The 27,972-nt window shown below is 37.6% G+C and overlaps 5 protein-coding genes and 1 long non-coding RNA gene across 12 annotated transcripts; 4 read left to right on the top strand and 2 right to left on the bottom strand.

The window, feature by feature from the left end:
• Nucleotides 1-78: 78 nt before the first annotated feature.
• Nucleotides 79-3,906, top strand: LOC117616228 (amino acid permease 8-like). Its single transcript, XM_034345475.1, has 7 exons — nt 79-232; nt 1,880-2,113; nt 2,208-2,304; nt 2,408-2,625; nt 2,724-2,851; nt 2,953-3,180; nt 3,359-3,906. The coding sequence occupies exons 1-7, from the start codon at nt 106-108 to the stop codon at nt 3,779-3,781; spliced, it is 1,455 nt and encodes a 484-aa protein (XP_034201366.1). The 5' UTR covers nt 79-105; the 3' UTR covers nt 3,782-3,906.
• Nucleotides 3,907-5,461: 1,555 nt separating this feature from the next.
• On the top strand, nt 5,462-8,555 carry LOC117615084 (amino acid permease 8-like). Of its 2 annotated transcripts, XM_034344088.1 has the most exons (8): nt 5,462-5,518; nt 5,603-5,777; nt 6,270-6,503; nt 6,613-6,706; nt 6,801-7,018; nt 7,119-7,246; nt 7,334-7,561; nt 7,942-8,466. In XM_034344088.1, the coding sequence occupies exons 2-8, from the start codon at nt 5,657-5,659 to the stop codon at nt 8,362-8,364; spliced, it is 1,446 nt and encodes a 481-aa protein (XP_034199979.1). In that variant the 5' UTR covers nt 5,462-5,518; nt 5,603-5,656; the 3' UTR covers nt 8,365-8,466. The 2 variants fall into 2 exon arrangements, with proteins under 2 accessions (XP_034199979.1, XP_034199978.1); XM_034344087.1 differs by having other exon boundaries at nt 5,517-5,777; nt 7,942-8,555.
• Nucleotides 8,556-10,452: 1,897 nt separating this feature from the next.
• Nucleotides 10,453-14,175, top strand: LOC117621640 (receptor-like protein kinase HSL1). Its single transcript, XM_034352205.1, has 2 exons — nt 10,453-13,145; nt 13,258-14,175. The coding sequence occupies exons 1-2, from the start codon at nt 10,511-10,513 to the stop codon at nt 13,692-13,694; spliced, it is 3,072 nt and encodes a 1,023-aa protein (XP_034208096.1). The 5' UTR covers nt 10,453-10,510; the 3' UTR covers nt 13,695-14,175.
• A 148-nt stretch (nt 14,176-14,323) lies between these two features.
• On the bottom strand, nt 14,324-20,281 carry LOC117621647 (nuclear poly(A) polymerase 2). Of its 5 annotated transcripts, XM_034352211.1 has the most exons (12): nt 19,699-20,281; nt 19,526-19,603; nt 19,132-19,239; nt 18,446-18,508; nt 18,177-18,338; nt 17,758-17,871; nt 17,617-17,679; nt 17,189-17,518; nt 16,943-17,107; nt 15,553-16,780; nt 14,953-15,029; nt 14,324-14,867 (listed from the first exon to the last, which is right to left on the bottom strand). In XM_034352211.1, exons 1-10 carry the CDS (start codon nt 19,822-19,824, stop codon nt 15,941-15,943), a joined length of 2,049 nt encoding a protein of 682 aa, XP_034208102.1. In that variant the 5' UTR covers nt 19,825-20,281; the 3' UTR covers nt 14,324-14,867; nt 14,953-15,029; nt 15,553-15,940. The 5 variants fall into 5 exon arrangements, with proteins under 5 accessions (XP_034208102.1, XP_034208105.1, XP_034208110.1 ...); XM_034352214.1 differs by having other exon boundaries at nt 14,324-15,177; XM_034352219.1 differs by lacking the exon at nt 19,526-19,603.
• A 482-nt stretch (nt 20,282-20,763) lies between these two features.
• LOC117621715 (endoribonuclease YBEY, chloroplastic-like) lies at nt 20,764-25,157 on the top strand. 2 transcript variants are annotated; one of them, XM_034352274.1, is made up of 12 exons: nt 20,764-21,242; nt 21,332-21,583; nt 21,687-21,782; nt 21,994-22,165; nt 22,326-22,394; nt 22,487-22,587; nt 22,817-22,909; nt 23,390-23,461; nt 23,544-23,663; nt 23,767-23,817; nt 24,258-24,446; nt 24,707-25,157. In XM_034352274.1, the coding sequence occupies exons 1-12, from the start codon at nt 20,886-20,888 to the stop codon at nt 24,872-24,874; spliced, it is 1,740 nt and encodes a 579-aa protein (XP_034208165.1). In that variant the 5' UTR covers nt 20,764-20,885; the 3' UTR covers nt 24,875-25,157. The 2 variants fall into 2 exon arrangements, with proteins under 2 accessions (XP_034208165.1, XP_034208160.1); XM_034352269.1 differs by having other exon boundaries at nt 20,820-21,242; nt 22,299-22,394.
• Nucleotides 25,158-25,397: 240 nt separating this feature from the next.
• On the bottom strand, nt 25,398-26,101 carry LOC117621708. Its single transcript, XR_004584933.1, has 2 exons — nt 25,985-26,101; nt 25,398-25,852 (listed from the first exon to the last, which is right to left on the bottom strand). It is a non-coding gene; the product is annotated as an uncharacterized LOC117621708 (long non-coding RNA).
• Between the last annotated feature and the right edge of the window lie 1,871 nt (nt 26,102-27,972).

Below are 27,972 nucleotides of genomic sequence, written 5' to 3'. Positions count from 1 at the left end.
TTTTAAGCTGCTGATCAAATTAACTTGGCTTACTTAGGCTTTGTTTAATTTGATTTGTTGTTGTGAGGAAGAGGAAGAGCTGTCTAGCTAGCTAGCTAGGGCAACATGGTGAACACAGTGCTTGATCATCAAACTCAGAATGAGTTATGTGAGTCTGGTTCAGAATATCCTCCGAGAAACGTGGAAGATGGAGATGGAGAAGTAGATGATGATGGCAAATCCAAAAGAACTGGTATGTGCTCTCATTAATTCTCTCTTTAACACACACGAAAGCTTTTATTTTATTTTATTTTTTATTGTCTTTGGGCTGAGGAAGACTTGGGGAGACTTAACTGATTATAATCATTATCTTATATTATCTTTTCTCTTAAAAAAACTTTATTTAAAACAAAAAATCGTGTACAATCTAGTTCCTTTTTCTTTTTGTTGGGGCATAGTTTATATAAAGAGTGCTGCTATTTCTATACCCTTGTCCTATTTTTTCACTTACTTTATTTTCTCACACATCATGTAAATTTGAAAAATCACAAACCTATCTTTCCACGATCGTTATTCCTAAAATAGAATTTAATCGTATTTTCATATTTGCCATTACCAAAAAAAAATTCTATTCCATCCCCCGCCCCAAGTCACCCTCCCCCAACCCCCTCCTTTCACGAAAACCCAACAGTCAACACCATAACCATCACACCCACAACCACCTCTCCTCCCATCTGTAGCCACCCTCACCTCACCTCCCAGTGCCTTTGCACTAGCTTCTTTCATTTTCTACTTTGTGCTGAGAAATTGTAGGGAGGGTGGGTGGGGTATGAGGGCAAGGACAATGGAGAAAGGAGGAAGGGATGGTGGGTTCTTCCAAGTGGTTTTGAATATTGGGAAAAGGGACGGACAATGGGTTGTGCTAATGGCGGCTAGGTGTTTGGTGGGTTGGGTATGAAGATGGGTGTGGTGTGGGTTTCAAAAAAAAATATGGGTGTGGGAGCGTGTGAGGGAACGAGTGGATTGTAAATTTGTCATCCGAAGTGATTTTACAAAAGAGTAAATTTATTTTTAAAATTTTGAAGATAAAGTGAATGGGGGAATAAGATAGGTGGGTGGAAATAGTTGGACTCTTATATAAAATAGAAGCACTATAAAAGAATACAAAAAATAACAAGAAAATCATCTGAAAAAAAAATAAAACCTACGATATTAAAGATGTGACCAAAATATACAAATTTGGTGAAAATGTCTTTGATGTTTAACCGAACGTGGGTTCAAATTGGTCCATGAGCATGAAGAAAATATATGTTTTTTCTGTCTTTTACAAAGGGTTTTCTTCATGCTCATGGACCAATTTGAACCATCTTCACGGCATTGCATAGAAATTAATATCCTACGTCTTGAATGAAACCTTTTTTTTTTTTTTTTTTTGTCATGTTCTTTTTGTTTTTCCTTTGGCTTTTGCGATACAGCTATTAATGCATAAGAGAAAAGGAAGACAAGCCCCAAAAGAAAAAGAAAAAGCAATGCGTTTTGGCAATATTTTTCTCTCTGAAAAATGATAGTTAGTGGACTGCCACTCCGAGCCGGGTCATTATTTACAGAAAGCTTTCTCCAGGAGGTACTTTACAAGACTCGAACCCCTGACCTCCCTAAGGATATTACTTAGAGGCATTATCGAACTTGTGGACCTAGTCAACTTTTATCCACTGGACCAAACCCGTTGGGTGTTTTGGCAATATTTTGAAAAACAAAATTATAGACTTATATGAACTCAGAAAAAGAGAAAAATGAAAAAAAAAACATGTTGAGGTTCAACATGTTGCAGATGAAATAAGTAATATTTATTCATTTTTGTCCCCTATATGTGTATGTGTGTTTATGTATATATTTGCAGGGACTGTGTGGACTGCATGCGCACATATAATCACAACATCAATAGGTGCTGGGGTGCTTTCTCTGGCATGGGCAATGTCTCAGCTTGGTTGGGTTGCTGGCATTTGCACTATATTGTTTTGCACATTAGCTGCCCTTTATGCTGCCACTCTCTTAGCAGATTGCTATAGATTTCCAGACCCAGTTATAGGCAAGAGAAATTACTCTTACATGGAAGCTGTCAAAGCTTATTTAGGTAACTCATTTCGGATATATACCCTCACTCTCTTATTTTCCAATGGTCAATTTTTGTTGATAGATTTTATATTTTTATTTCGTTAATGTATAAGGTGGAACAATATTGTACAAGTTATGTGGATGGATGGTGTATTTAAATCTCGCTACAATTGGAGTCGGCTTTACCATCACTACAACAAAAAGCATGGTGTAAGTTAACTTTCTCACAACAAAGAGAATAGAAATATCGTTGTATCAATATATATGATGCATTATAATTAATTCGAGTTCTTGTGTGCATTTGAGTACTTAGGGCTATACAGAAATCGCATTGCCATCGCAAAAATGGGGGTGATGCCCCATGCATGTTTTCCAATATTCCACACGTGGTTGCATTTGGAATTGTTGAAATTCTTTTATCTCAACTCCCAAACTTTCACAAGATCTCTTGGCTCTCAAAGCTTGCAGCAATTACGTCTTTTGGGTATGCCTTTATCGGAATTGGACTTTCCCTTTCAAAAATCATCACGGGTAAGTTGTCCATCCACAAAATGTTAAAACCCATCTCCCAAAAATGAAAAATGGAAACCAGAGAAAATAAAATTATAATAAAAAATTTGCTCGAGCAGGGCATGGAGGAAAACCCACTGTTGCAGGAGTGGACCTATCTTCATCTGAGAAAATTTGGAGGATGTTTGTAGCAGCTGGAGATATTGCATTTGCTTGCTCATATGCTCTGGTGCTTTTTGATATCCAAGTAAGACATGCCAATTTGCCAAGTCAATTCTTGCCTTTTCTTCTATTTTGTTTCAGCTTAAACATTGCATGCATTTGAATTTGAATTTTATTTTTTATCAGGACACACTAAAATCATCGCCACCAGAAAACAAAGTGATGAAGAAGGCTGTCTCAATTGGGGGTTTGGCTATGATCATAGTGTTCTTGATGTGTGGTTCCTTGGGTTATGCTGCCTTTGGAGATAAGACCCCGGAAAATCTTCTAGCTGGTTTTGGAGATGATATGGCCTTCTGGCTAGTTGATATGGCCAATGTTTTCATTGTGTTGCACATAGTTGGTGCATATCAGGTGCATAAGATTTTTCTTCTAGTAGATAGTCGAATATGTTATGTTTTCAAACTGTCAATTCAAACCATCGATTATGTGGAATCTTGTTTTAGTACATAGTTTAGACAGACAATTTAACATCCTAACATACAAAACTACTATTGTACAAAATGTAACGTATGTTGTTATTCCTAAACAGGTACTTTGCCAACCGGTGTTCCGAATTGTTGAATTATTAGCTAGAAGGAGGTGGAAAAGGTCCAGGTTCATAAACAAAGAGACCCCAATTAGAATTGGGAAGATGAGTTTCAACATCAACATGTTCAGGCTGTCATGGAGGACAGCCTATGGGGTGGTAGTCACATTTGTTGCCATTGCTCTGCCTTTCTTTTCAGACATGCTTGCCCTGCTTGGAGCCATTGGCTACTGGCCACTTATAATCTACATCCCATTGGAGATGCACTTTGAGCAAAAGAAGATTGGGAAGCTAACAATTCGATGGTTTGGGCTCCACTTGTTGAGCTTTCTGTGCTTGCTTCTTTCCTTGGCTGCAGCATCTGGTGCCATTCGTGGTCTTTATAAAAGCCTCAATACTTACAAGCTCTTCCAATATAAAGAGTGAAGTGAACCCAAAATTAAACTAGGCATGCTTGATGAGCTTGTAGACAATGATTTAGTGGGTAGTTGATTTATGGGTGGACCATGGAACTCTGATCTTTATTAAAGAAGTTGAATTTCAATTTTACCATTCGCACTATTAAGAGAAATACTTCCTTATCCCCGTTTCATTGTCTCTTTCTTTATATCTCTCCTATTTTGATAAGTGACATGAGGAGAGAGATAAGAAGACAATAAAACGGGTGTAGGAAAGTTTTTCTCCACTATTGATGGGTTTGTCATTTTCATTGGTTACAATTAGGTAAAAGTGTTATGTAAAAAATAAAATCAATAAATGGTAGCTTTTGCCTGTCAAATAATGAATTACACCACCTTGCCTTAATCTCTTCAAGCTCATATTCATACCATTGCCAACTACCCATAAAAATAAGAAGTATAATTAGTTAAGCTACTGTTGGCTATTAATTTAATTTCCAGGCCACTTTAAATATTTTTTATATACCATATATATATATATATATATATATATATTCCTTTATTTCCAATGATCCTTGCTGATGTAGAAATTTCGATCAACCAGTGACTTTTGTGGTTATTGTTCTGTCAGTCTTTGGGCTTGTTGCTCTGTTTCCTCTGTTTGGGCCTTGCTCCGTTTTTGATCCTCTGCTCGTTGGACCTGGTTTCTTTTTCATGGCCGAGTGGCATGCTTAGGCTAGTTAAGGTTCGATGAAATATGAAAGGATCCTTAATTTCAAAATTAGAAATTCATGCAAAGGCAGTAATATTTTTTTTTTTTTTTTTTTGAGTAGAAGCGATTCGGGAGGGTGGTTTCGAACTTCTGCCCACATAAATAAAGATAGAAAAGTTCAACCAACTAAGTTATACCCACTTGCAAATAACTTTCTATTAACAAGTAACAACTCAATTACAACATGACCAATCCAATACTGACCCGAGCTTATAAATTGGTTAGCTGGCCTAAGCAGCCACTAACTAACTAATCAATCTTGGCGCCAATCGAACTATTTTTTAACTAATTATCAACTCAGCTCCACAACTAATCAATTACAAAATATAATTAAAAAACAGATTAACATATTCCGATCACCGATTTGGATGGAGGAATTTGAATTTAACAAAAATGCTAAATTTATTACAAAAATAAAAATTACATTACATTGGATGTATTTGAAATGACTATATGCAAGGAATCATTTGAAATTCATATGTTCTCTTCATTCCTATACTGTTCAAATCCTGACACATATGAATTATAATAGTCTAAACAATCTTACCTTATAATGTCATTCAAGTCGATAAATTTATAATCGTCTTAGCAACTTTTCATAATTTACTCGATAAGTCATACTTTGATTTTTTTTTTTTTCTTCCTAAAATATCCTCATTAATATTTGGTGTGATATAGGAAGGAAAATACTTTTTTTTTTCTCCAACTCTTAGAGTAATTTAATGCTATTTTGGACTGTTCTTTTTGCCGTGAAATTTGGAAATTGCTTCTTCTGGTTAGTTTTCTTCTCTCTCTCACTTCTTACAAGTGTCTCTAGTAAGTCTCAGCGTTACAACTACGCCTTTCTCCATCTGGCCACCATGGACAGATTAAAAAACAGCAAAAGTAAGGTTGTTAATCACTTTTGGTCGAATAACACGATGCCACCCCAGCTAATCAAAACATAAGGGAGGGGCTAATTAGGCTTTGCATCTGTTCATGAAAGAATATAAGGTAGTGTAGCATTGTGCCTTTTCTGGGAGAGTGGCGGTTTGTGGTCTTGGCTTAATTAGCTTTGCTCAATTTGATTTATTATAGGGAAGACGAAGACGAAGACGAAGACGAAGAGGTGCCTAGCTATCTAGAGCAAACATGGTGATCACTGTGCTTGATCATGAATTTCAGAATGAATTATGTGAAAGTGACTCTGAATATCCTCCCAAAAAGGGGGAAGATGGAGAAGTAGATGATGATGGCAAGCCCAAAAGAACTGGTATGTGCTCTCTTTTACAACATGAGCTCGAAGATCATATGATTTTTCTCCAGTTTCACAACATGGTTTTTCAGTTTAACTCAAGTTCTTTCTCTTTCTAATGTAGCAAAAAGTCCAAACTTGGTTACATTCTTTTTCCTCTTTTCAAGTTTGACTTGTTCTTTTTCTTTTCTTCACTATGTTCCTTTGTTATCTTAAAAAAAAGCTTGGAATGTAGCCATTAATGTTATCTTCAAAAGCTTGGAATCCTTTGGCTTTGGGATACAGCTACTATTAACGCATAAAGAATTCGCCTTGAGATGGCTCGAAAATTAAGCAAAGTTAGGATGGAATTATATGCATCTTGAAAAAGAAAATAAAAGAAAAACAAAATGTCTTGTAGACATACATAGGCTTTAGGGTTTAACATGTTGCAGATGAAATAATTAATATTTTCCCTTCTTTTTTTCTTCTCTAATATGTATATATGACATATATTATATATATATGTAGGGACAGTGTGGACTGCATGTGCACATATAATCACAACATCAATAGGTGCTGGGGTGCTTTCTCTGGCATGGGCAATGGCTCAGCTTGGTTGGGTTGCTGGCATTTTCGTTCTCTTATTTTGCACCTTTGCTGCCCTTTATGCTGCCACTCTCCTAACAGATTGCTATAGATTTCCAGACCTAGTTACAGGCAAGAGAAATTACTCTTACATGGAAGCTGTCGAAGCCTATTTAGGTAACTCATTTCGTATGCACACTCTTATTTTTCATGGTCAAATTTTGTTGATAGATTTTGTTTTATCTTATTTTATTTGCCTTTTCTTTTCATTTCCTTAATATATAAGGTGGAAGAATGTACAAGTTCTGTGGATGGATGTTGTATTTAAATCTCGCTACAATCGGAGTCGGCTTTACTATTACTACAGCTAAAAGCATGGTGTAAGTCAATTTTCTCACAACAAAGTGAAGAGAAATATTGCTGTATCAATATTGTAATTCGAGTTCTTATACATATGTGTATTTGAATGCTCAGGGCTATACAGAAATCTAATTGCCATCGAAAATATGGTGGTGATGACCCATGCATGTTCTCCAATATTCCACACGTGGTTGGGTTTGGAATTGTTGAAATTCTCTTATCTCAACTCCCAAACTTTCACAAGCTCTCTTGGCTCTCAAAGCTTGCAGCAATTACGTCTTTTGGTTATGCCTCTATCGGAATTGGACTTTCCCTTTCAAAAATCTTAACGGGTAAGTTCTCCATCAACAAAATGTTACAACCCATCTCCCGAAAATGAAAACTGGAAACCGGAAAAAAAAATTAAAAAATTGAAAAAATTTGCTTAAGCAGGGCATGGAGGAAAAACCTCTGTTGCAGGAGTGGACCCATCTTCATCCGATAAGATTTGGAGGATGTTTGCAGCAGCTGGAGATGTTGCATTTGCTTGTTCATATGCTCTGGTGCTTTTTGATATCCAAGTAAGACATGCCAATTGCCAAGACAATTCACAGCCGTTTCTGTTTTGTTTCAGTTTTATACATTGAATTTGATTTGTTTTGATTTAGGACACACTCAAGTCATTGCCACCAGAGAACAAAGTGATGAAGAAGGCTGTCTCAATTGGGGGGTTAATTATGATAATATTCTTCATCATGTGTAGTACCTCGGGTTATGCTGCATTTGGTGACAAGACCCCAGAAAATCTGCTGGCTGGTTTTGGAGATGATATGGCCTTTTGGCTAGTTGATTTGGCCAATGTTTTTATTGTGGTGCACATAGTTGGTGCATATCAGGTATATATGATCAGGTTCATAACATTGTCATTTTCCAGATAATATGGCATGCTATGTTTTCATATTGTCAATCTAAATCGTCTATTACGTAGAATCTTATTTCGATATGTGTCATTGACTGTTTGTCAACATAATATGCAAAACTGTTATAATACAAATGTAACGTGACATGTTATTCATGAGCATGTAAAATCTTATTTCGATATGTGACATTGACTTTGGCAACACTATATGCAAGACTGTTATTGTCCAAATATAACATGCCATGTTATTTATGAGCATGTAGATTCTTATTTGGATATGTGACATTAACAGTTTTGAAACATAATATGCAAGACTGCTATTGTACAAATGTAACGTGCCATGTTATTCATGGGCAGGTACTTTGCCAACCAATCTTCCGAATTGTTGAATTACTGGCTAGAAGGAGGTGGCCAAAGTCCAAGTTCATAAACAGAGAGAACCCAATTAGATTTGGAAAGATCAGATTCAATATCAACATGTTTAGGCTGTCATGGAGAACAGCCTATGGGGTGGTGGTCACAATTGTTGCTATTGCACTGCCTTTCTTCTCAGACATGCTTGCCCTCCTTGGAGCCATTGGCTACTGGCCACTTATAGTCTACATCCCACTGGAGATGCACATTGCGCAGAAAAAGATTGGGAAGCTAACAATTCGATGGTTTGGGCTCCACTTGTTGAGCTTTCTGTGCTTGCTTCTTTCCTTGGCTGCAGCATCTGGTGCTATTCATGGTCTTTACAAGGGCCTCAATGCTTACAAGCTCTTCCAATTTAAAGAGTGAACTGAACCCAAAATTAGTATGCTTATTCTAAATAAAAATAAGGATCTAATTATGTAATAAAAACATGACTCTAATTATGTAACAAAACAATCCACTACCAGAAAAGCTCTATATAAGTCACGAATACACCCGTGACCAATCTTAGACTTAACCACCGACAACTCGTGGCCTATGGATATCCCATTATCCAAAAGAAGGGTAATTTGGTCCTCTCATTCAAATCACTCTTCTTATTGTTTTTTTTACCTCTCACTTTTTTTGGTCAGAGTTTTTCCTCTCACTTTTTTTAGCCTTTTCAAACTTCAAAGTAGAAGACTAGGGCACTTAATTTTTTTATTTATAAATTCATAGTTCTGTCTCACTGATGGAGAAATTCTTGGTCACCTACCATGGATTTAAAAGTCGGACCACTTTCGTCCTTGTAATATTATATAGTTTACAGAATAATGTGGAAGTCCACTTACTTTATAAATCTAAAAATATTTTGAAGCATGCAATAGCGAGGCCTGTGTTAATGGAGCATTACCTCAAATACGAGCACAAAAACGCAAAAAAAACCAAAAAAAAAACAAAAGTGCTCTGGTCTAAGATTTTTCCCATCACTTGACAAAAGCAGGTTAGCTAGAGCAAGCAATTGAAGGTGATGATGTAATTTTGCAACCAAATATGTAATGTTTAAATACAAGGGAACCTGTATTATATGATGCTCATGATTCTTTGTCTTACTTCACCAACTAAATTCAAGTGTCCCAATCCTTCTAGACGGCCCATGCATAATCACGTTTTAGCCGTTTTGTTCTAGAGTGAACATAGTCATGTTCAAGTTTTCAAAAGCATGGTTTTACTTTCATTTTCAGCTATAGAAGAACATGGTTTTACTTAGAATTGAAAAATAAAAGAAAAGCGTCTTACAAAATATATGATCTTTTGATTTCTTATTAGTACTTATTATTATCACTTTAAACACTTTAAACATAGTTAGTTTTTATATACATTGTTGACTTATTTCTTAACAGTTTAAACTCGGCTCGGTAACTTAAGGTTTTAGGTTTTAATTGTTGTTTAACATCAACTAGATCTTTTATATTATTATTTAATTTATTTTTAATTCTTGTTTGTGAAGTGATTGGTCCTGGATTTTTGCCACTCTAACTGAAGGGAGTAGCATTCTTGTGAGTTGAATAGCAACAGTGTATAGGCGGCCTGAAAAATGAGTAGTGTGTTCAAAAGTTAGTCGTTATGAAGCTTTTTTAGACTATATCATGCATATAGTCAATGCCATGACCAAACCATCGTGATTTAATAGAGACACAAACCAACTATGAAATTTCTGCTCACCTGCCATTATCTTCCATGGCATATGTACTAATTTGACTTCCAAGTTAACTGAACGCAGACATTATTTGAATATTATTTTTCTACTTCACTAAATCAAAGGCTTGAATGGATAATTGGATATATAAATGTGTTACCGTCATTTAAAAGAAAAAAAAATCATAAATTATTCTATATGACGTGGTCAAGTTATAAACATTGAATTGTTTGAACGATCTAGATATTGTGAAATACATGTAAATGTGTAAACTCTATGATGCAGAGGCTCGAGATTGTACGAGAGGTTGAGTAGTGTTGAGAGAAAATGTCATCCTATTCACAAACACGCCCCTCTCTGATTGATGGCTAACTGGATATTTTCCTTGAGATCGGGGCACAGTGTGACAAGAAAGACTCCGCTTCTAGAAGAAGCCCCATTAACTCAGAGAAATGTACAAGATATTTAAACAGCCACTTTTAATTCAACTAAACATTGAAGTATTAGGTTGTAAATCTAACGAGATAAGGATCACCATCCCTAGATTTTGATTTACTGTTGGTTTTAAAAAATAACAATTGTTTATTGTTTTTCTCCCTAAATAAATTATCATTATCTCTCGTTGATCCGTGTCAAAATAAAACTCCATGCCATTGCCATCTCACTTTCAGTGGCATAAGTTGTAATTTGGTGAAACGTTAGGGTCATTTTGACCCGCTGTAACGCATATAATGTCATGGCCCAAACCAACCAAGTTTGAATTGCCAGCCGTTACTTCTCCAACTTTTTCCCGGTAAAAACACAAAACCGGAGCAACGAACTCAACCACATCAAATGTCGAAAACACACCAATCACTCTCCGGCATCCCATCCTCCCTTCTCCTCCTCTGCATCCTCATCTCCCTGCCCTTCGAAGTAATTTCACAATCCACCGAGCAGTCGATCCTCCTCAAGCTCAAAGACCAATGGGGCAATCCGCCGTCCATCCATTCCTGGAACTCCTCATCCTCACCGTGCGATTGGCCAGAAGTCAACTGCACAAACGGCGCGGTCACCGGACTTTTCCTCCGCCAAAAAAACATCACGGAGAAAATTCCAGCGACCGTTTGCCACCTGTCGAGCCTCGCTGAGCTCCACCTCGCCTGGAATTTCATTCCAGGCGAGTTCCCCGACTCTCTCTATAACTGCTCGAAGCTCCAAGTCCTCGACCTCTCACAAAACTACTTTGTGGGCCGAATTCCAAACGACATCGACAGGATGTCGTCTCTCCGATACTTGGACCTTGGCGGGAACAACTTCTCCGGAGATATTCCGGCGGAAATTGGCCGGCTGCCGGAGCTACAGACCCTCCGGCTTTATGAAAACTTGTTCAACGGCAGTGTTCCGAGTGAGATTGGGAACCTGTCGAATCTCGAGATATTTGACATGCCTTTTAATGGAAATTTGGTGCCTGCCCAAATCCCAGCAGACTTTGGAAAGTTGAAGAAGCTCAAGCGTTTATGGATGACGCAGACGAATTTGATTGATGAGATTCCAGAAAGTTTTTCTGGTCTTTTGAGCCTCGAGACATTGAATCTTGCAAGAAACAATTTGGAAGGAAAAATTCCTGGTGGGTTGTTTTTGTTGAAGAATTTGAGCGAGTTGTTTCTTTTTCATAATAAATTGTCAGGGGAGATACCAAGTACTGTGGAGGCTTTGAATTTGGTTCAAATTGATCTCGCTATGAACAATTTGAGTGGTTTGATCCCACAAGATTTTGGCAAGTTGAAGAATCTGAATGTTCTGAACCTGTTTTCGAATCAATTAACGGGTGGGATACCAGAGAGTTTAGGCTTAATTCCGGAGCTGAAGAACTTTCGGGTTTTTATGAACCAGTTGAATGGGACTTTGCCACCGGAACTAGGCCTTCACTCCGAGCTCGAAGCATTTGAGGTCTCGGAGAATCAGCTGAGTGGTTCACTACCAGAACATCTATGCAGCAGTGGCCTTTTGCAAGGAGCTATTGCATTCTCTAACAATCTCAGTGGAGAGTTGCCTAAAGGTCTTGGAAATTGTGGTTCTTTGCGGACACTTCAGGTCTACAACAACCATTTTTCGGGTGAGGTTCCTCAGGGACTTTGGACTGGACTAAATCTGTCCAGTTTGATGTTGAGTAACAATTTGTTTTCGGGCCAGCTTCCCAGCAGCAATCTGGCTTGGAATCTATCTAGGCTGGAAATTAGCAACAACAGATTTTCTGGTGAAATCCCATTTCAAGTCTCTTCTTGGGAAAGTTTGGTTGTTTTTAAGGCTAGTGGGAATTTGTTTTCTGGGAAAATCCCAATAGAGTTGACCAGCCTTTCTCAGCTAAATACTCTGTTACTCGATGGCAATCGACTTTCAGGGGAATTACCATCGCGGATCATCTCATGGGGGTCCCTGGATACTTTGAATCTCTCAAGAAATGAGCTTTCAGGCCACATTCCAGCAGCTATTGGTTCTTTGCCCGACCTGCTTTACTTGGACTTGTCAGGAAACCAATTCTCAGGTGAAATCCCAGCTGAGTTTGGCCACTTGAGGCTCAATTCCCTCAACTTGTCTTCCAACAAGCTTTCTGGTAAAATCCCAGATGTGTTTGCTAACCGTGCATATGAAGACAGTTTCTTGAATAATTCCAATCTATGCGCCGGTACCCCAATTCTAAATCTTCCCAGATGCTACACCAACATTAGTGACTCTCACAAGCTGTCCTCTAAAGTCCTTGCCATGATTTCAGTGCTTTCTATTGCTGTGTCTCTAGTTACTGTTTTATTGACCTTTTTTATAGTCAGAGACTACCGGAGGAGAAAGCGCGGTCAAGACTTGGCAACATGGAAGCTCACCTCATTCCACCACAGATTGGATTTTACAGAGTTCATTGTGTTGCCCAATTTGACAGATAACAATCTCATTGGAAGTGGAGGGTCAGGGAAAGTTTATCAGGTTAGTACTAACTGCCCGGGTGAATTCGTGGCAGTGAAAAGGATTTGGAATACCAGCAAATTGGATGAGAGGCTCGAGAAGGAATTCATTGCTGAGGTTGAGATACTGGGCACAATCCGGCATTCGAACATTGTTAAGTTGCTGTGCTGCATTTCCAGCGAGAATTCGAAGCTTCTTGTATACGAATACATGGTGAATCAGAGCCTGGATAAGTGGCTACATGGAAAGAAGAGAAGGTTAGCATCAGGCATGGGAGTGGGTCACCATGTTGTTTTGGACTGGCCAACCAGGTTGCAGATTGCAATAGGGGCTGCACAAGGCTTGTGCTACATGCACCATGACTGCTCTCCGCCAATAATTCATAGAGATGTGAAGTCCAGCAATATCTTGTTGGATTCTGAATTCAAGGCTCGTATAGCAGATTTTGGGTTGGCCAAGATTTTGGCAAAGGATGGAGATCACCACACAATGTCTGCTATTGCAGGCTCCTTTGGCTACATGGCACCAGGTAGGAGCTTCCATATATTCCATTGCACTCTCTATATAATCTCTTAAATTGGTTTGTTTTCATTCAATTTTTCCAGATATCACTTTGACATTGTATGATACTTGCATTGCAGAGTACGCTTACACAACGAAAATCAACGAAAAGATCGACGTTTACAGCTTTGGTGTTGTGCTCTTAGAACTAACAACCGGGAGAGAACCCAACTGGGGGGATGAACATACAAGCCTAGCAGAATGGGCATGGCGGGTATATAGCGAAGGAAAGACCATCACCGATATCCTCGATGAGGAGATAACAAAACCGTGCTACTTGGAAGAGATGGCTACTGTGCTGAAACTAGGGCTCATTTGTACTAGTACATTACCTTCAACTCGGCCTTCCATGAAGGAAGTTGTGCACATTCTTCGTGGGTATGGTCCCTCAGAAGGCTTTGAAGTGAAAAAGATGGGAAGTGACTTTGATGTTTCTCCCCTCCTTAGCAGTGCCACCTACCTTTCCAGTTACAAACGCAGTAAAAAGGTGGACGATAGCTTAGTTTACAGTGTGTGATGTACTCAAGAAATCTCATGTTAGTCATATGCCGCCAAACCACTGGTAGGGCTGGCATGTGACACCCCTTTAATGGAGAACTTTCCTATCACTGGTTGTATAGGGCCATGTGTCTCTCTCTTATCACGCACGTGGCTAGTTACGCAATGTAATAAGAGAAATAGATACATGCTTGTATAACCAGAGACACGTAAGATTTTCTTCACATTATGAGACTCGGTTAGCCATCCTCGAACTTAAGACTCATTTAAAGATCAGTACAGCTTGCACATAGGTTTTGACTACTCTTTTTGAAGATTCAGCTCCGTAAGACCATCCGGGAAGTATTGCATACACTTTTGTAGTTACAAAGGCTTTTTAGACTATCAGCTCTGTCAGACCATACGGGAAGTATTGTATACAGTTTTGTCGTTGCTTTTCAGTCTCAATTTTTGCAGTCAAGATTTCTTCTCATGCCAAAATATTCTGATTAAAAATGAACTTTTGTTGCCACCTTATTCATGAATTATCCACTGCTTAAGGCAGCCTGCCTTTATCAGAGTTTGAAGTATGAGAATCTCTCTCTACCAACAAGGATATACAAATCTGTTTGCACTTGAGAGAGAGAGAGAGAGAGAGAGAGAGAGAGAGAGATTGCAAAAAAGTATTGATTAAAAAACTGTATTTACAATGGTGAAGTTACAAACTATAAAAGTTTGATGAGTGCTATACAGAACCAAAACAAGAAAGAAGACGCCTGCTCAATTCTTGAACTATACTCTTTGGCCTGTTTAAAGTGACTTCCATTCAGAGATACGGAACTTCCCACACCCACAACGAAAAGTCGCAACAGCTCAAATAACCGGATCCTTGGAGACTACAAAGGACCAGCATACTTCCATGAAATTATGGTGCTTACATTTTTACAGCCACAGTGAAGCCCCAAGACCATAAGCCACCAGCCACATTGAAGCCGAAGACCATATGCTAAAGCACCAAGCTATGCAGAGTAGTTTGCATGGCTAAAGCTTCCCCAGCACTTCGCAAGACATAACACACACCCACACCTGGAAACCCTAATGAAAGCCAGCAAGTTAATACGGTGCTTACCATTGTGCTGGTTCTTTCCATTACAGAAGTGAGACTCCACCTTCAACGACTCAACTCAAAAAGGTAATTGACCTCACACTCAACCTGTTACAAAAGAGCCAGAAACAAACAGGCCAGTATAAAGATATAATGATTTGCTTAAAAATCATCATGAGTTTCAAACACTTGCCTTACTGTTGGCCAATGCATAGATTCTGTCCTAGCTCCAACGTCCAAATTGAAAGCAATCCAGATTGCAAAAGTTGGCTATACAACACAAAATCCAGGATCAGAAGACTTGTAAGGTTCCCAAAATGTATTGGAGAAGAGGGACAAGATAAACACGAAGGGTACGCAAAACTAGTAAGGTTTTAAGCACAGTTGCTGGTAAAAAGCACGTATAGTGGTGCAGGACCTGCCACCACAATATGCACCAGTTAATACATTGTCTGTGCAAAAAAAGAAGATAAAAAACTTAATGTTATCAAATAATCACAGAAGATCTAACAATATTAACCTCACCAATGTCACACAAATTTTTTATATAAATAAAATACCAGCATGTGAAGGAGCAGCACATAACCAAAGATTACACTATTACAATAGAAAAAGTGGACTGGCAAAAAAAGAAGTTGCTGACCCAAAAAATAGTGAAAGACAGTGGAAGGCATGTGAAGTACCTAAGTTTTTGTTATTATAAGAAAGTGAAGAAAAAGAAAAAGAAATAAAGCGAAAACAGAAAGAAACAGGTATGCAAACCAGCATGCACAAGAGAGTTTATGTTCAAAACCTCAAATTCTTCTGACAAGGCATTTTGATATCTCCCATTCGCATTTATAGAGCCATTTTCCGAAAGCGACTCTGGTTCTACCAGAAGTGCATCATCCTGCAAATATCCCGTTCTCTCACTATTCCCTCCAGAAATGTCAGATTTCTCACTTCAATCCGGTACAAATTCGAATCCACAGTTTTCAAAAGAAACTCGCTCACAATTGAGGTTCTGAGTGCTGGAAGTTGATCCCAACACAATTTCAGCATGCTCCACTCCCATGACTACATGGTTTGACTAGTTCTTGGTCGACTCCAATAGCATTCGCTGTCCAATTCAGAAGTCTCCTAGTACAGTTGGTCTCCACATTCTACATGTCAACCAATGCCACATTTCCAGCTGTCCTCAATTAGGCTAATGTTTCCTTGGACTCTGAGAAAGATACTGCACATGGAACTACCAATTCATTCCAGGAAAGAGGTTTCTCCAACTGTTCAGATGGCTTTACCGCACAACCCTCCTGTGAAGGCTTTACCTCATTTCTGATTCTTGGGAATTCAGAAACAAGCATAGATGTGCACTCATTTCTAGTGATTGATTCATGCATAACATCTTCAACCACCCGCATGTCTCCCACGCTATCCTTTTCACTCTCCAACTGTCTAACAGGCAATCTAACATCGGAATTCTTATCTGCATCTCCAGTTGCCCGACACTCTAATCTATTGCCATTACTGAAGCTGATATCAGGTGTTCCACCAGATCTACCTGCATTTTTTGATGGCGATACAGACTCTGTACGTGGAGGACTAATAGCGGTCTGCTTCACTCGTTTGATTGGCCCCATATCCTCTGTTTTAGGATCAATTTTCCTCTTGATATGTCGTTCAGCAGACCCAGAACCAGATCCCACAGCATCTTCATCATTTCTTTCATCCTGCTGGCTTGCATGCCTCAGCGGTCGAGGACGTTTATACCCATCAGGGAAAACAAAGGGAGGAAGCTGCTTCCGGCGAACATGACAAACATATATGTCCATCCCAGGTTTCCAGAACATATACATGTTTATTTCTTGCCTGAACTCATCAACTGTTCCACGTATATCAAATTGCTGACCTTCTTGACCTCTCACTCCCTCTTTCCTCTGCAAACCCATAAAGAAAGCACAATGTGGGCATGGCTTGGATGTGTCTACATATTCCTTTGGATACGGATGGCACTGCAGCATCCCATTCGTGTCTCGCTCTATCTGCAGGAAGGCACATGCAAACCATTAATAGGAACAATACTATAATCTCCTCCATCTCGACTAATTGTCTAAACAGGCTCAACTATCAGAGATCCCATAAATGTGAACAAAACTCAACAGCCCGTATACTCTCTAAAGATTTACCAAAACAAAAAACTATACCTTCAGGGTAAGCTGTCTAAACCGGGATTCCACCCACCCCTTCCACGCCAGCAAATCATCAGAATCAGCTGCAACTATGTCCACCTGCAGATAATTTTTGTATGCCTCAAAAAAAAGATAAGGTTCAAAGAGAGCGCTCCACTGGGTCTTGTTCAGCTCAATCTCCTACAATAAACCAAAGGGGAAAGGACATCAGTGATGAAACATAGCCCTTAATGGAAGAAAAAACTCAATTCATGCACTCACCTCACATATCTTATTACCATGGTGGAACTGCTCTGTCATAACTCGTAGAGTACTTATTGAGACATTGTAACTAGAGTTCATGCAAGGATACGCAGGAGTTATTATTGGCATGTGATGAAAGCGGTCACGAGGGTTTTTACGAGGATCCCATGTAGGGAAACCAAGTTCATTCTCTTCAATTGAACATAAAGTTACAGGATTTGGCCAACGCCACTGAGTGTATACTCTGAAAAATCTAGAAACCAACATGCTAGGAATTGCATTGGGATAAAGCTGACATATCCGAGCGACTAAAATAGCCCAATTTACACCACCCAGGAATCCAGTAACCTACACACAATAGAAAAAAGGAACGGACCATTGCGTAAGTGTAAAACTAAAGAGTTAATACCAATGAAGATTCTGAGAACTTAGACCACTGCCCTTACATTTGAATAAACACCACGCCTTTTAGCCCAAAACTTCAAACATCTGAGTGTCGTGCGGAAATGCTACAGTTATATAGAGTGTCAAAGGTTGAGTCAATTCAAAATAGAAATAAACCAGGTAAGGGATAATTTATGATAAACCTCAACATTGGGGACAAGTTTAAGAATTTGATCTGCAACCCTGCAGCCATTCAGACTTCGAACAGTTTGCTCATCGACATCAAATAGCACAGATTCATGTGAGATGTCCAGATCCTGTGGACAAGTATGTTCCAACACCACATCAATGTCTTAAACACCACTATTCATTGTCTCAATCATGAAGCAGTATAAGTGTCTCAAAATGATTACAATGTTAGTACATTGTACAAGCAAAAAACAATCACGATATTAGTACCAGAGCATTAGATGGCCCAGATGACCAAACAAGTGAGGAAGGTAGCAAGATATTGTTTGCAGGGGCTTGGAAATAGTCCTTCTTATGGTTGCATGGTTATGATGCACAATGGATAAATGGAACAAAGAGCAAAAGATTTTAAGAAGGTGAATTCTGAACCCACCTCTGGAACAACCAAAAGAGATATGCTTGCATACAAAAGATCTATTGATATTCCCCGGAGCTTGAATTTCATGACGGGTACATGAGCATCAGGAACTGGTTGAAGTTCAGTAACCTCTTCCATTTCAGCCAGCATATCATGCAAAATAATAAAAAAATCTTCCTGGAGAAAAAGTCAAATGTGAGGTAGAGCTGCGGGTAATAAATCAGACCAGATGCATTACACAAGAACTGGTTCTCTATATAGACGGATAAAGATATATACATCACCTCTCGATTCACATACGATGGCCCAACACACAAAGTGTCTATGTCAGCTCCAGGCCCATGAACCTGTCAAAATAATAAATTTGTTCTTACATCAAACACATAAAGAATGGTTATCGTAGAAAGAAAATAAAAACATGAAAAGTGGGCAACAAGTGGCATAAATAGTCTCTCACTCAGTAGTTGGACCAAATAACCAAAGCAAGAAAAAAATCTAGGGCTTCACATTAACATCTAATCCTTTATAAAACTACAGTTGGTTATACTCAAAACAGCAGCAAGTTGTACAGTAAGATTAATGACATAAGAGTGGTTCACCATTGTAGAACAACTGTTCTCAAAGACTGAAGCATAGATCAATCCGCAGATGTTATACATGTTCACATCCACTGGTAATGACTTTTCATTGAATGAGATCCAAATAATATCTCATTATAAAAGACTTCCGGTAGATTTTAATATTAGCAATGGTCCTTTGCATTTTGGCCGTGTACCAGTTTCTTCATTATGAAGCATGGATCCTTGCTTGACAAATTTTAGAATGGCACATAAAATCACCAAAAATAGATAGCATACCGTTGTGGCTCATAACCCAAATCTGTTTGTGAAACTCCTAATGATGAAATTGTACTCCACACCCAAATATGAATAACATCAGTTAGAAGAAATCGTTGGGAACTTATATTTACCCCGAGACAATATGACCCAAACGTAAAAATGACAGCATTTGCATCCTCCACCATCTGATCTGTGTAGCCTCTTTGGCTTGTCAATTGCTTCACCCAGTCTTTCACAATCTACAGTAAAATTCAAAGTATAACCATTAATTAGTTCATTAAACATAAGCTGCATCCAATGGAAGCAAAATGCAAGACTTCAAATCAATGGGGATGCCTGTAAATGAAGCATCGATGGTTCAATAAATTAGAGCCAAAAAGAACTCAATGACTGAAACTTATGCCTTAAACCACCCACCAACTGCGATAAAATGCTGCATTTCCCAAGATTTGCAAAAATGATAACTATAAGGGTGGCTATAACTGATTCTTCTCAAAGTCGACACTAGAACAGAGAATTATATACCCGATCAATGCGGCCAAGAACCTCTACTCTCTTTTCAGCTTCGTCTCTGCTCTCATAAAGCCCCGAATCAATCAAGAACTACCAAAATTAATAGAAAACAAATAAAGTCATCAACTTGTAAATCAAACCTAACCAAAATTAACCACTTTATATATAAATATGTGTGTGTGCACCTTTTCGAGTTCGGCATTTCGTTGAAGATCGGACTGGGTGGGCCCGGAAAGAAAGATCGTGGTGTCGTACTTCTTTGGCGGCTGTTGAGTCGGGGAAGAAGCGTTTGGACCCTCAGAACCCACCATTTCAGCACCCGAAATCCCAAACCAAAATACAGGCTAACCAAAAATGGGAAAATATTCAAAACTAATCTTCTTTTTTTTAAGAAATATATATCCTAGGAAAGATCGACTAAGATGAAACCTAATTTTACCAAAATATTTGAAAAATGGGATCAGAAGGCAATTCAAGTTGAGAGTGTCAGTTGCTGCAAAAGCACTCTTGCAGAAGCTGAAATAATCAAAACCCTAATTTGTCGACGGAGAAGAATCGGAAACCTAATAAGCTCTAAAGCAATCAGACAAGGAAGTGAGAGAGGGAGAGATCTGAATTGGGCAATGAAAGCAAGAGAGAGACAGAAATGGAGGGAAAAAATAAGAAGAGCCAAAGATCGAGAAGAGAGTGAGATGCGGATTTTGAGAGAGAAGAAGAGACAGAGTAGAGAGAGAGGGTTAGTCGGGGTTGGTCTACGTTCGAATTCGGATTTGATCTGATGCGGACTTGGTTACGATATTTAGTTATATACTCATTCTTAGCATTAAAAATATAAATAAATTCTATAATATTTAATTTTTTTAAACAAATAAAAAAAATTCAAAAAATGACAGTGTTGAATTTAATTTTAATTATTAAATTATTTTAATATCATATTGAGTATTTTAAACTTTTTCTTAAGGTTTTGAGATTGAGTTTATTTTAAAAAATTAAGGACAGTTTTATAATTTAAAAGAAGTTAAAATTTTTTTATTATGTTATAAATAAGTTTTATGTGTGTTTTTAAAGTCCATTTTATATATAATTTTTTTATAATTTAGAATCCTATAGTATATTACAGTGAAACTAAGTACAGACCCTAAGCACGTTACATACAGTTGAGCTTTTTTTTCCATTTGTATAATTACATAAAACTCCCCTGAATTTGGACTTATTTTCACTTTATAAATAAAAAGTTTTTTAAAACAAAAAAAATTATTTTTAGCCCGTAACGTCACTGTCACTGTGCGTTTGTTACTCCCAAAGCGCGAAGCAACCAACCAACCAATCAAAACAAAGCACTCACATTTTCCTCAAGAGTACCGGCGGCTACATGCTCCTCCTCCTCCACCTACCCTCCTCTCCCTCCCCCGCTACTCAAATGGCGCGTTACATTCCACGCACCGCCCTCATGTCCAACTCATCTGCGCCGCACCTTATCTTCCCTCCCGGAACGCACAGTTTCGAGGCCTCAAAATCCCTGGTTTTTGGTCGGAGATTTCATGCGATGTGCGGAGAAAAATTGAGAGGTGCTGCGGGTGCGAGACCATTGCTAAGGGGACGAGCCTTCGCTGCTCAGAGAGACCTCAGAAAGGCGAGGCGGCGAGCCCCAAAGAGCAAGGAGAAGGAGCTGGAGCTCAGTGTCAGTGTTTCTATGGAAGAAGCTTTGCCTGAAAATCCTGAAATCTCGGTATGTAATCTGTGTACTGTGCAAGCTTAGAATGATCGCCACATGTTTGTATAAATGTTTCTCATATAATACGAGATTGAAAATTGCAGACTATTGCAGAATTGCTTCGTGTAGATGCTCCAGCAGCAATGAAACTGGCGTTTGACGGTCTGAAAGATTCGGTGTATAAAACAAGGGATAATGCGGTCAGCAATGTTGGTGGATATGAAAGCACCGAGCTTTCCGTGTTTCTTTGCAATGATGAATTTATCCGAAAACTTAATAAAGAATGGAGAGGGGAGGACCATGCTACTGATGTTCTTTCCATGTCCCAGCATGTCCCTGATCTTAGGCTTCCCATTGTACTAGCTCATTTGCCTTTTTCTATCTTTTGTTTATTGTATAATAGGTAAAGGGTGTATTTTTTGTGATAAATGCTTGACCGGCATTTCGTATGATTTGCAGCTTATGTTGGGTGACATCGTGATTTCTGTTGAGACAGCTGCAAGACAAGCCGAGCAAAGAGGCCACACGCTCCTTGACGAGATGCGCATTCTCATGGTTGGTTTTAGAATATGATTATTACTGTTTAATATATTTTGAAGAGATGAGTGTTCTCTGGGAGGAATATCGGTTGTCTATAATGTTACACAGGAACATAACAAGCAAAAAGGCATAGTCAATAGAATGTGTCATTTGCACCTATTAAATAACTCGTATTAGAAACTTCTTAGTGTAATTTGATTAATTTAATCACTGAACTCTCCTGTAGGTACATGGTTTGTTACATCTATTAGGATTTGATCATGAGCTTAGCAAAGATGCTGAAGTGGAAATGGAGAAGGAGGAAGATCTTCTCTTAAAGAGTCTTGGGTGGAAGGGAAAGGGGTTAATTCAGAGTGTATATGATGCTGAAACCCATACCCTGGGGGACAAACTAGATGGTAATTTTATATTTTTCCAGCTTCACTTTTGCATCCTTATTTTAATTTGTTAATTGTATTTTAATTTGTTAATTGTATAATTTCTCCATTGAATTCTGTCTCTGCAATTTTCTTGGTTAAACTTTGTGGTCAGATAATCTTACATCTGAGTTGTTAAAAGACAGTAAGAGAGAAGGCAGCCTTCAATATAGTAAGCCAAAGTTCAGATATGTTTTCTGTGATATGGATGGTAAGTTTGGGCTTATATTGTCCCACGCATTTATTGTATTTTATTTCACTTGTACCAATTGTTATTTATATTTATTTTTCTTGATAAACAAGGCACCCTTCTCAACAGCAAAAGTCAACTGAGTTCAACAAATGTGAAGGCTCTGAAAGAGGCCTCATCAAGGGGTGTGAAAGTAGTGATAGCAACCGGAAAAGTAAGAACCCTTGTTGCCATTCATTATCAAGAGATACTATATTCAGAAATGTGATTTCATACTTCTTGGCCAGTATAAAGTTTACTTATTTTGAATGGTATATTAGTAACTTTGTGTTATTCTTGTTTTCTATTGTTGCTCAATATTACTTCTTACATGATTTCCTTTTTTATTGTTGAATAGTGTTGATTAAAAAAATCTTCTAATTGTTGACAGCTCTTTGGAACAGGCTCGTCCAGCTGTGATGCGCATTTTTAAGGAAGTTGATTTAGCTGGAGAAGATGGCATTGTTTCAGAATTTTCTCCTGGGGTTTTCTTGCAGGTTCTATCTTTTCTCCTTTGAAATTTTTATCTTAAGGTTGTTGCTAAGTTAAATGTGATGAACATCAAACTGCCTTCACTTGTTAGATGCATACTTACTCTTTTGTCCAGAGTGCTGTTATCTTAATATTTTCAAGTTTGCTCTAGTTATATACCGCGGAATAAAGTTCTCACTTGTATCTACCCATGATCTACATGTGGTACTTTCTGTTGTAAGATTGATAAGGACACTAGAGGGAAGTGCGGTATCCGTTCCTGTTCTTTCTTAAACATTTACATGTTTTTTTGTCTGTCAATAAAGTTAAATGTTCCCAAGTATTTAACTGATGACTCATCTATAATGCTTGGTCAAGATTTTAAGAAACAAAATGCTCATTGGTTGTTGCATATATTATTTCTCCCTCTTAGAACTATTTTTGTTTCTGTCTCGGATTGATAGCAGTATGTATTGCCCTTGTTGTCTGCCTCTTCTTGATTCCAGGGATTGCTTGTTTATGGTAGGCAAGGTCGGGAAATTTTTAGAAGGAATTTGGATGCAAATGTATGCAGAGAGGTAATACCTTGGTGAGGCATGCAAGAATTTATTGCTCTTTGGTTTGTAATAAAATAAATGACCATATGGTTTTTATGTGCAGGCATGTCTTTACTCTTTGGAGACTGAGGTTCCTCTTGTTGCATTTACCGAGGATCGTTGTTTAACTCTATTTGATCACCCACTTGTTGATTCCATGCATACCGTATATCACGAGCAAAAGGTGCCAAAAGATTAGTTTTCATCATGATCATAAATATTCTGTTATTGCCTGAGATTTCTTTTTCTCTTGTTTTATATACGATTTACATGGAATGTATTTACAGGCGGAGATCATGCCTTCAGTTGAGCATCTCGTGGCTGCTGCTGGAATACAGGTATGGTCCTCAAGGAGGTAGAATACCCTCCCCAACCCCATCCCCCTCTAAAAATAAATAAAAAAGCGCCGGTGAACTTTTTATAAGATACCTATGTACAAGTTGTGTCCATTGTGAAGCTACTTTGTCTGACTTTTGGTTTGTTTTTATTTTCATTCAAATCCATTTCAAGTCTTATGCATTATGAAATTATGTATGTTACTTCACTCAGTTTTGCTCCTTAGTTGTAACTTTGGGAGGTTCACATTTTTCTTCAACATACACTTTGCTCTGAATTTCTCTTGATTCTTACAACAGTTATTCTTGTGTAAGATTGAGGTTTTCATCAGCAGGTCATTGTTTAGCCTCTCCAATTCATTTCAAAACATGATCGAACTAAAATCTTATAGTTCTTGCTGCTTTTGATTCATGTAATGACGCACACCTTATCAAATATACAGAAACTAGTCTTCATGGACACTCCTGAGGGAGTGACTACTGCTTTGAGGCCATACTGGTCAGAAGCAACTGGAGATTGTGCCAGAGTTGTCCAAACTGTGCCTGATATGCTTGAAATTGTTCCCCCCGGAACCTCAAAGGGCAGTGGAGTAAACATGCTGCTTGGTCATTTGGGAATCACTCCAAAGGAGGTATGGGCCAGCAGAGTTATTCTTCCATGTTGTTGTTTTTGGCTCTTCTGTTTTAAGGGAGTTACGGTATATACCTCCTCTTGATCGGAACGAGGTTTATAAACACAGATCGGAAAAAGTATGTTAACCATCCAAATCCACAAGTTTAGCGATGTTAGTGGATGATAAAGCTACTGTTATTGACTTTTATATAGTTCCTTCTTAGTTGTACACCAAATTTGATGTTATTCCTGATCTATTCTCATGGCTTATTTTTTCAGATCATGGCTATTGGCGATGGAGAAAATGATATAGAGATGCTTGAGCTGGCTTCTTTAGGCATTGCTCTTAGTAATGGAGCAGAGAAGACAAAAGCTGTGGCTAATGTAGTTGGTCTCAGCAACGACGAAGATGGTGTAGCCGATGCAATCTACCGGTATGCATTGTGAGCTTCCCTTCATACAAAGAAGAACTGGAACAAATATAGCTTGAACAATTAGGAAGGATGAGTCATATCTCTTATGCAACTTGTCAAATTCTTTACAATAATTTCCAGTATGAAGAACTGCTAGTGAGCCTAGCGATAAAGATGGAAATTGTCATTTTGTGCACTTTATCCAGTCATTTGTGGTAAATACATTTTTCTTGTATTTTTACATGGAGTCATCCTCCATGACACTTGTCAATAACATTTACCAAAAATGGGAAAGAAAAGTTTTTTTTATTTTAGTACATCGCAAATGAATGCAAAGTTATATCTTCTAGTATTTTTCTGATGGTTGATGCAGGTGAGTCTCATAAAGAACTCACATGAGTAACGGTGAGGAAGCGCACAGGCACTTGCTAATGAACATGGCAAAATCCTATTGACCAAAAAAAAAAACATGGCAAAATCCATGTGTGATTTCTGAAAGTAGAAGGTTTATTAAAAAAATCACGTGATAAAATGATAATCCTCTCAAAATCAGAAGCTTCACTTTGAAAGAGTTTTTTTATTTAAACCATGCACTTCTCTTATTTCAAGTTAACTGCAACTTTTAATTCAAATTTTCACAACTTCTAAGAAAATTCACCATCTTCTCCTAAAAAACAATACATATAAAAAAGTTATCAACCTCACACCCCAGACCCCACTTTCTCCTTCTGAGTGGTGTTCTGTCGAGCAGAAGCAGTCGAAGCCCTTCTCCAGGTGTTCGGTGCGGCAGGAGTTTTAGGCACCTCAGTCTTTTCTTGGTCCATCTCTTTAGAAACGGCTCTCCTCGCCCCGCGGCGACAATTGAGTCAATGGCTGTGAGCTTTCTGGTTCTACTTGGATGGGCTTTCTACGGGTCGAGGTTCTGCGGGCAGTACGAGGGATAGTGATCCGTCCATGGTTTTCTCCGGAGATTGCTGGGGACTCGATTTGGATTGCGTGTGTTGTTTGGCTGCTAATGAAAGACAATAAATGGAAATAGAAAGAATATTAGATCTGTCAGCCCATAAAAATTGAGCTGACAGTGTACAAGAGAATTCAAATCAGAACAGAGCAATTCCCAGTATATATGAATCTGAAAATGTACTGATTTTGGTGACTTCCACTGTCGCTTTTCTTGGCAACCAAACGGATTTCAAATCTATAATGTTAAAGAAGGTAGAACATGTGATTAATTAGAATGTTTTTAAAGAGAGAATCCAAATCGAACACAGATACACCCGGTTTTTTCCTTTTTTTTTTTTTAAATAGTATAGCCGGTCGGCTTTAACTTTTTCACATGTGGCGCCAAGCACAAAGCAGGTCATTTTTTTAATATATACAAATCATATAGCCAAGTGGCTATACTCGGTTTTATTAATGTTTCTAAAAATAGTATAGCCGCACGGCAATACATATTGTGACACGTAGGCACCTAATCGCTGGGCAGGCCCTCTTTCGTTTTCTTATAAATAGTATAGCCGAACGGCTTTACTGGGTTTTTCTTGTTTTAATTTTCTTAATAAATAGTATAGCCGAACGGCTATATTCTTTATATATATAGTGGCATTCTTTTTTGCTTTTAAATTTTTTTCCCCTTGTTTTCATTTATAGATAAGAGTAGTTTAGAGTATTATCCATTACTATTAGGCAATTATATGAGTCTCTATTGTCTCCTTTTGATTTTTTACTTTTCCAAAGTTATTACCCATATAAACAATTTAGTATTTTCACGTTTATTAATTTATTATACACGTACGTATGTATTTTTCAATAATACATCTGTGTTCTGCACATGTCTTAAAGACTGGGTAAAGTTCACGTTTTTTAAAAAGCAAACATAAAATACCCATATTATACATGTAAGTACGTATTTTTCATGATTAATACACATATTGTTTACAAAAATTTCAATAAGATACACATAATTCTCGCATATTATTGAATAAAAATAATATAGTGGCCAAACATTTAAGTTGTAATTTGTAAAAAAAAAAATTTCAAATAAAACACGTATGTATTTTTTTCATATTTTTTCCCATTTTGTATTTTACTAATTATGAAAGAATGTACAGTCGCGCAGCTACACTTGGTTTTTTTTCACCTATACTCGGTTTAAAATTATTTTGTAAAAATAGTATAGCCACGCGGCTATACTTGATTTTTTTATTTTTAAAGAAAATAGTATAGCCGGGTGGCTTTACCGTTATTGACACGTACCACCCAGGCACTAAGCGGGTTTCCATAATTTTTTTTTAAAATAGTATAGCCGCCTGACTTTACTGTTTTAACATGTGGCGTCTAGCGCTAAACGGGTCCTTTTTTAATATATATATATATATATATATATAAAGTATAGCCGACCATAGCCGCACAGCTATACTTATTTTGACAAGTATGCTGCTAATCGCTAGGCGGCCCTTTTAAAAAATAAATAAATGAATAAATAGTATAGCCGAATGGCTATACTCGATTTTTCCTAATTTTTTTTAAAAAAATAGTATAGCCGCTCAGCAATACTAGGTTTTTATTGTTTTACTTTTTTTAATAATTAGTATAACCGTTCGGCTATACCTTTTATTTATGTAGTGGTATCCTTTTTTTCTTTTAAACTTTTTTTGCCCGATTTTTATTTATTGATAAGAGTAGTTTAAAGCATTATCCATTATTATAAGGCCATTACCCGAATCTCTTTTATCTACTTGTGATTTTTTACTTTTCCAAAATTGTTACCCGTATAAATAATTTAGCATTTTCACATTTAATAATGTATTATACACATATGTATGTATTTTTCAATAATACATTTGTATTCTGCACACATCTTAAAGATTCGATAAATTTCACGTTTTTTAAGAAGTAAATATATAATACTCATATTATACAAGTATATACATATTTTTCATGTTTAATACATGTATTTTTTACAAAATTATTAAGACACACATCATTCTCGTTTATTATTGAATAAAAATAATTTATATTAAAAAAATGTAAATAACTTATATTAAAAGAATAATATAATGACCGAACATTTAAGTTGTAATTTGCAAAAATTATACCGAATAAAACACATATGTATTTTATTCATATTTT

This window comes from Prunus dulcis, chromosome 1 (genome assembly GCF_902201215.1).
Source record: "Prunus dulcis chromosome 1, ALMONDv2, whole genome shotgun sequence".
NCBI lineage: Eukaryota > Viridiplantae > Streptophyta > Magnoliopsida > Rosales > Rosaceae > Prunus > Prunus dulcis.
The sequence above is the reverse complement of the archived record's forward strand: the minus strand, read 5'-3'. Positions and strand labels throughout refer to the sequence as shown.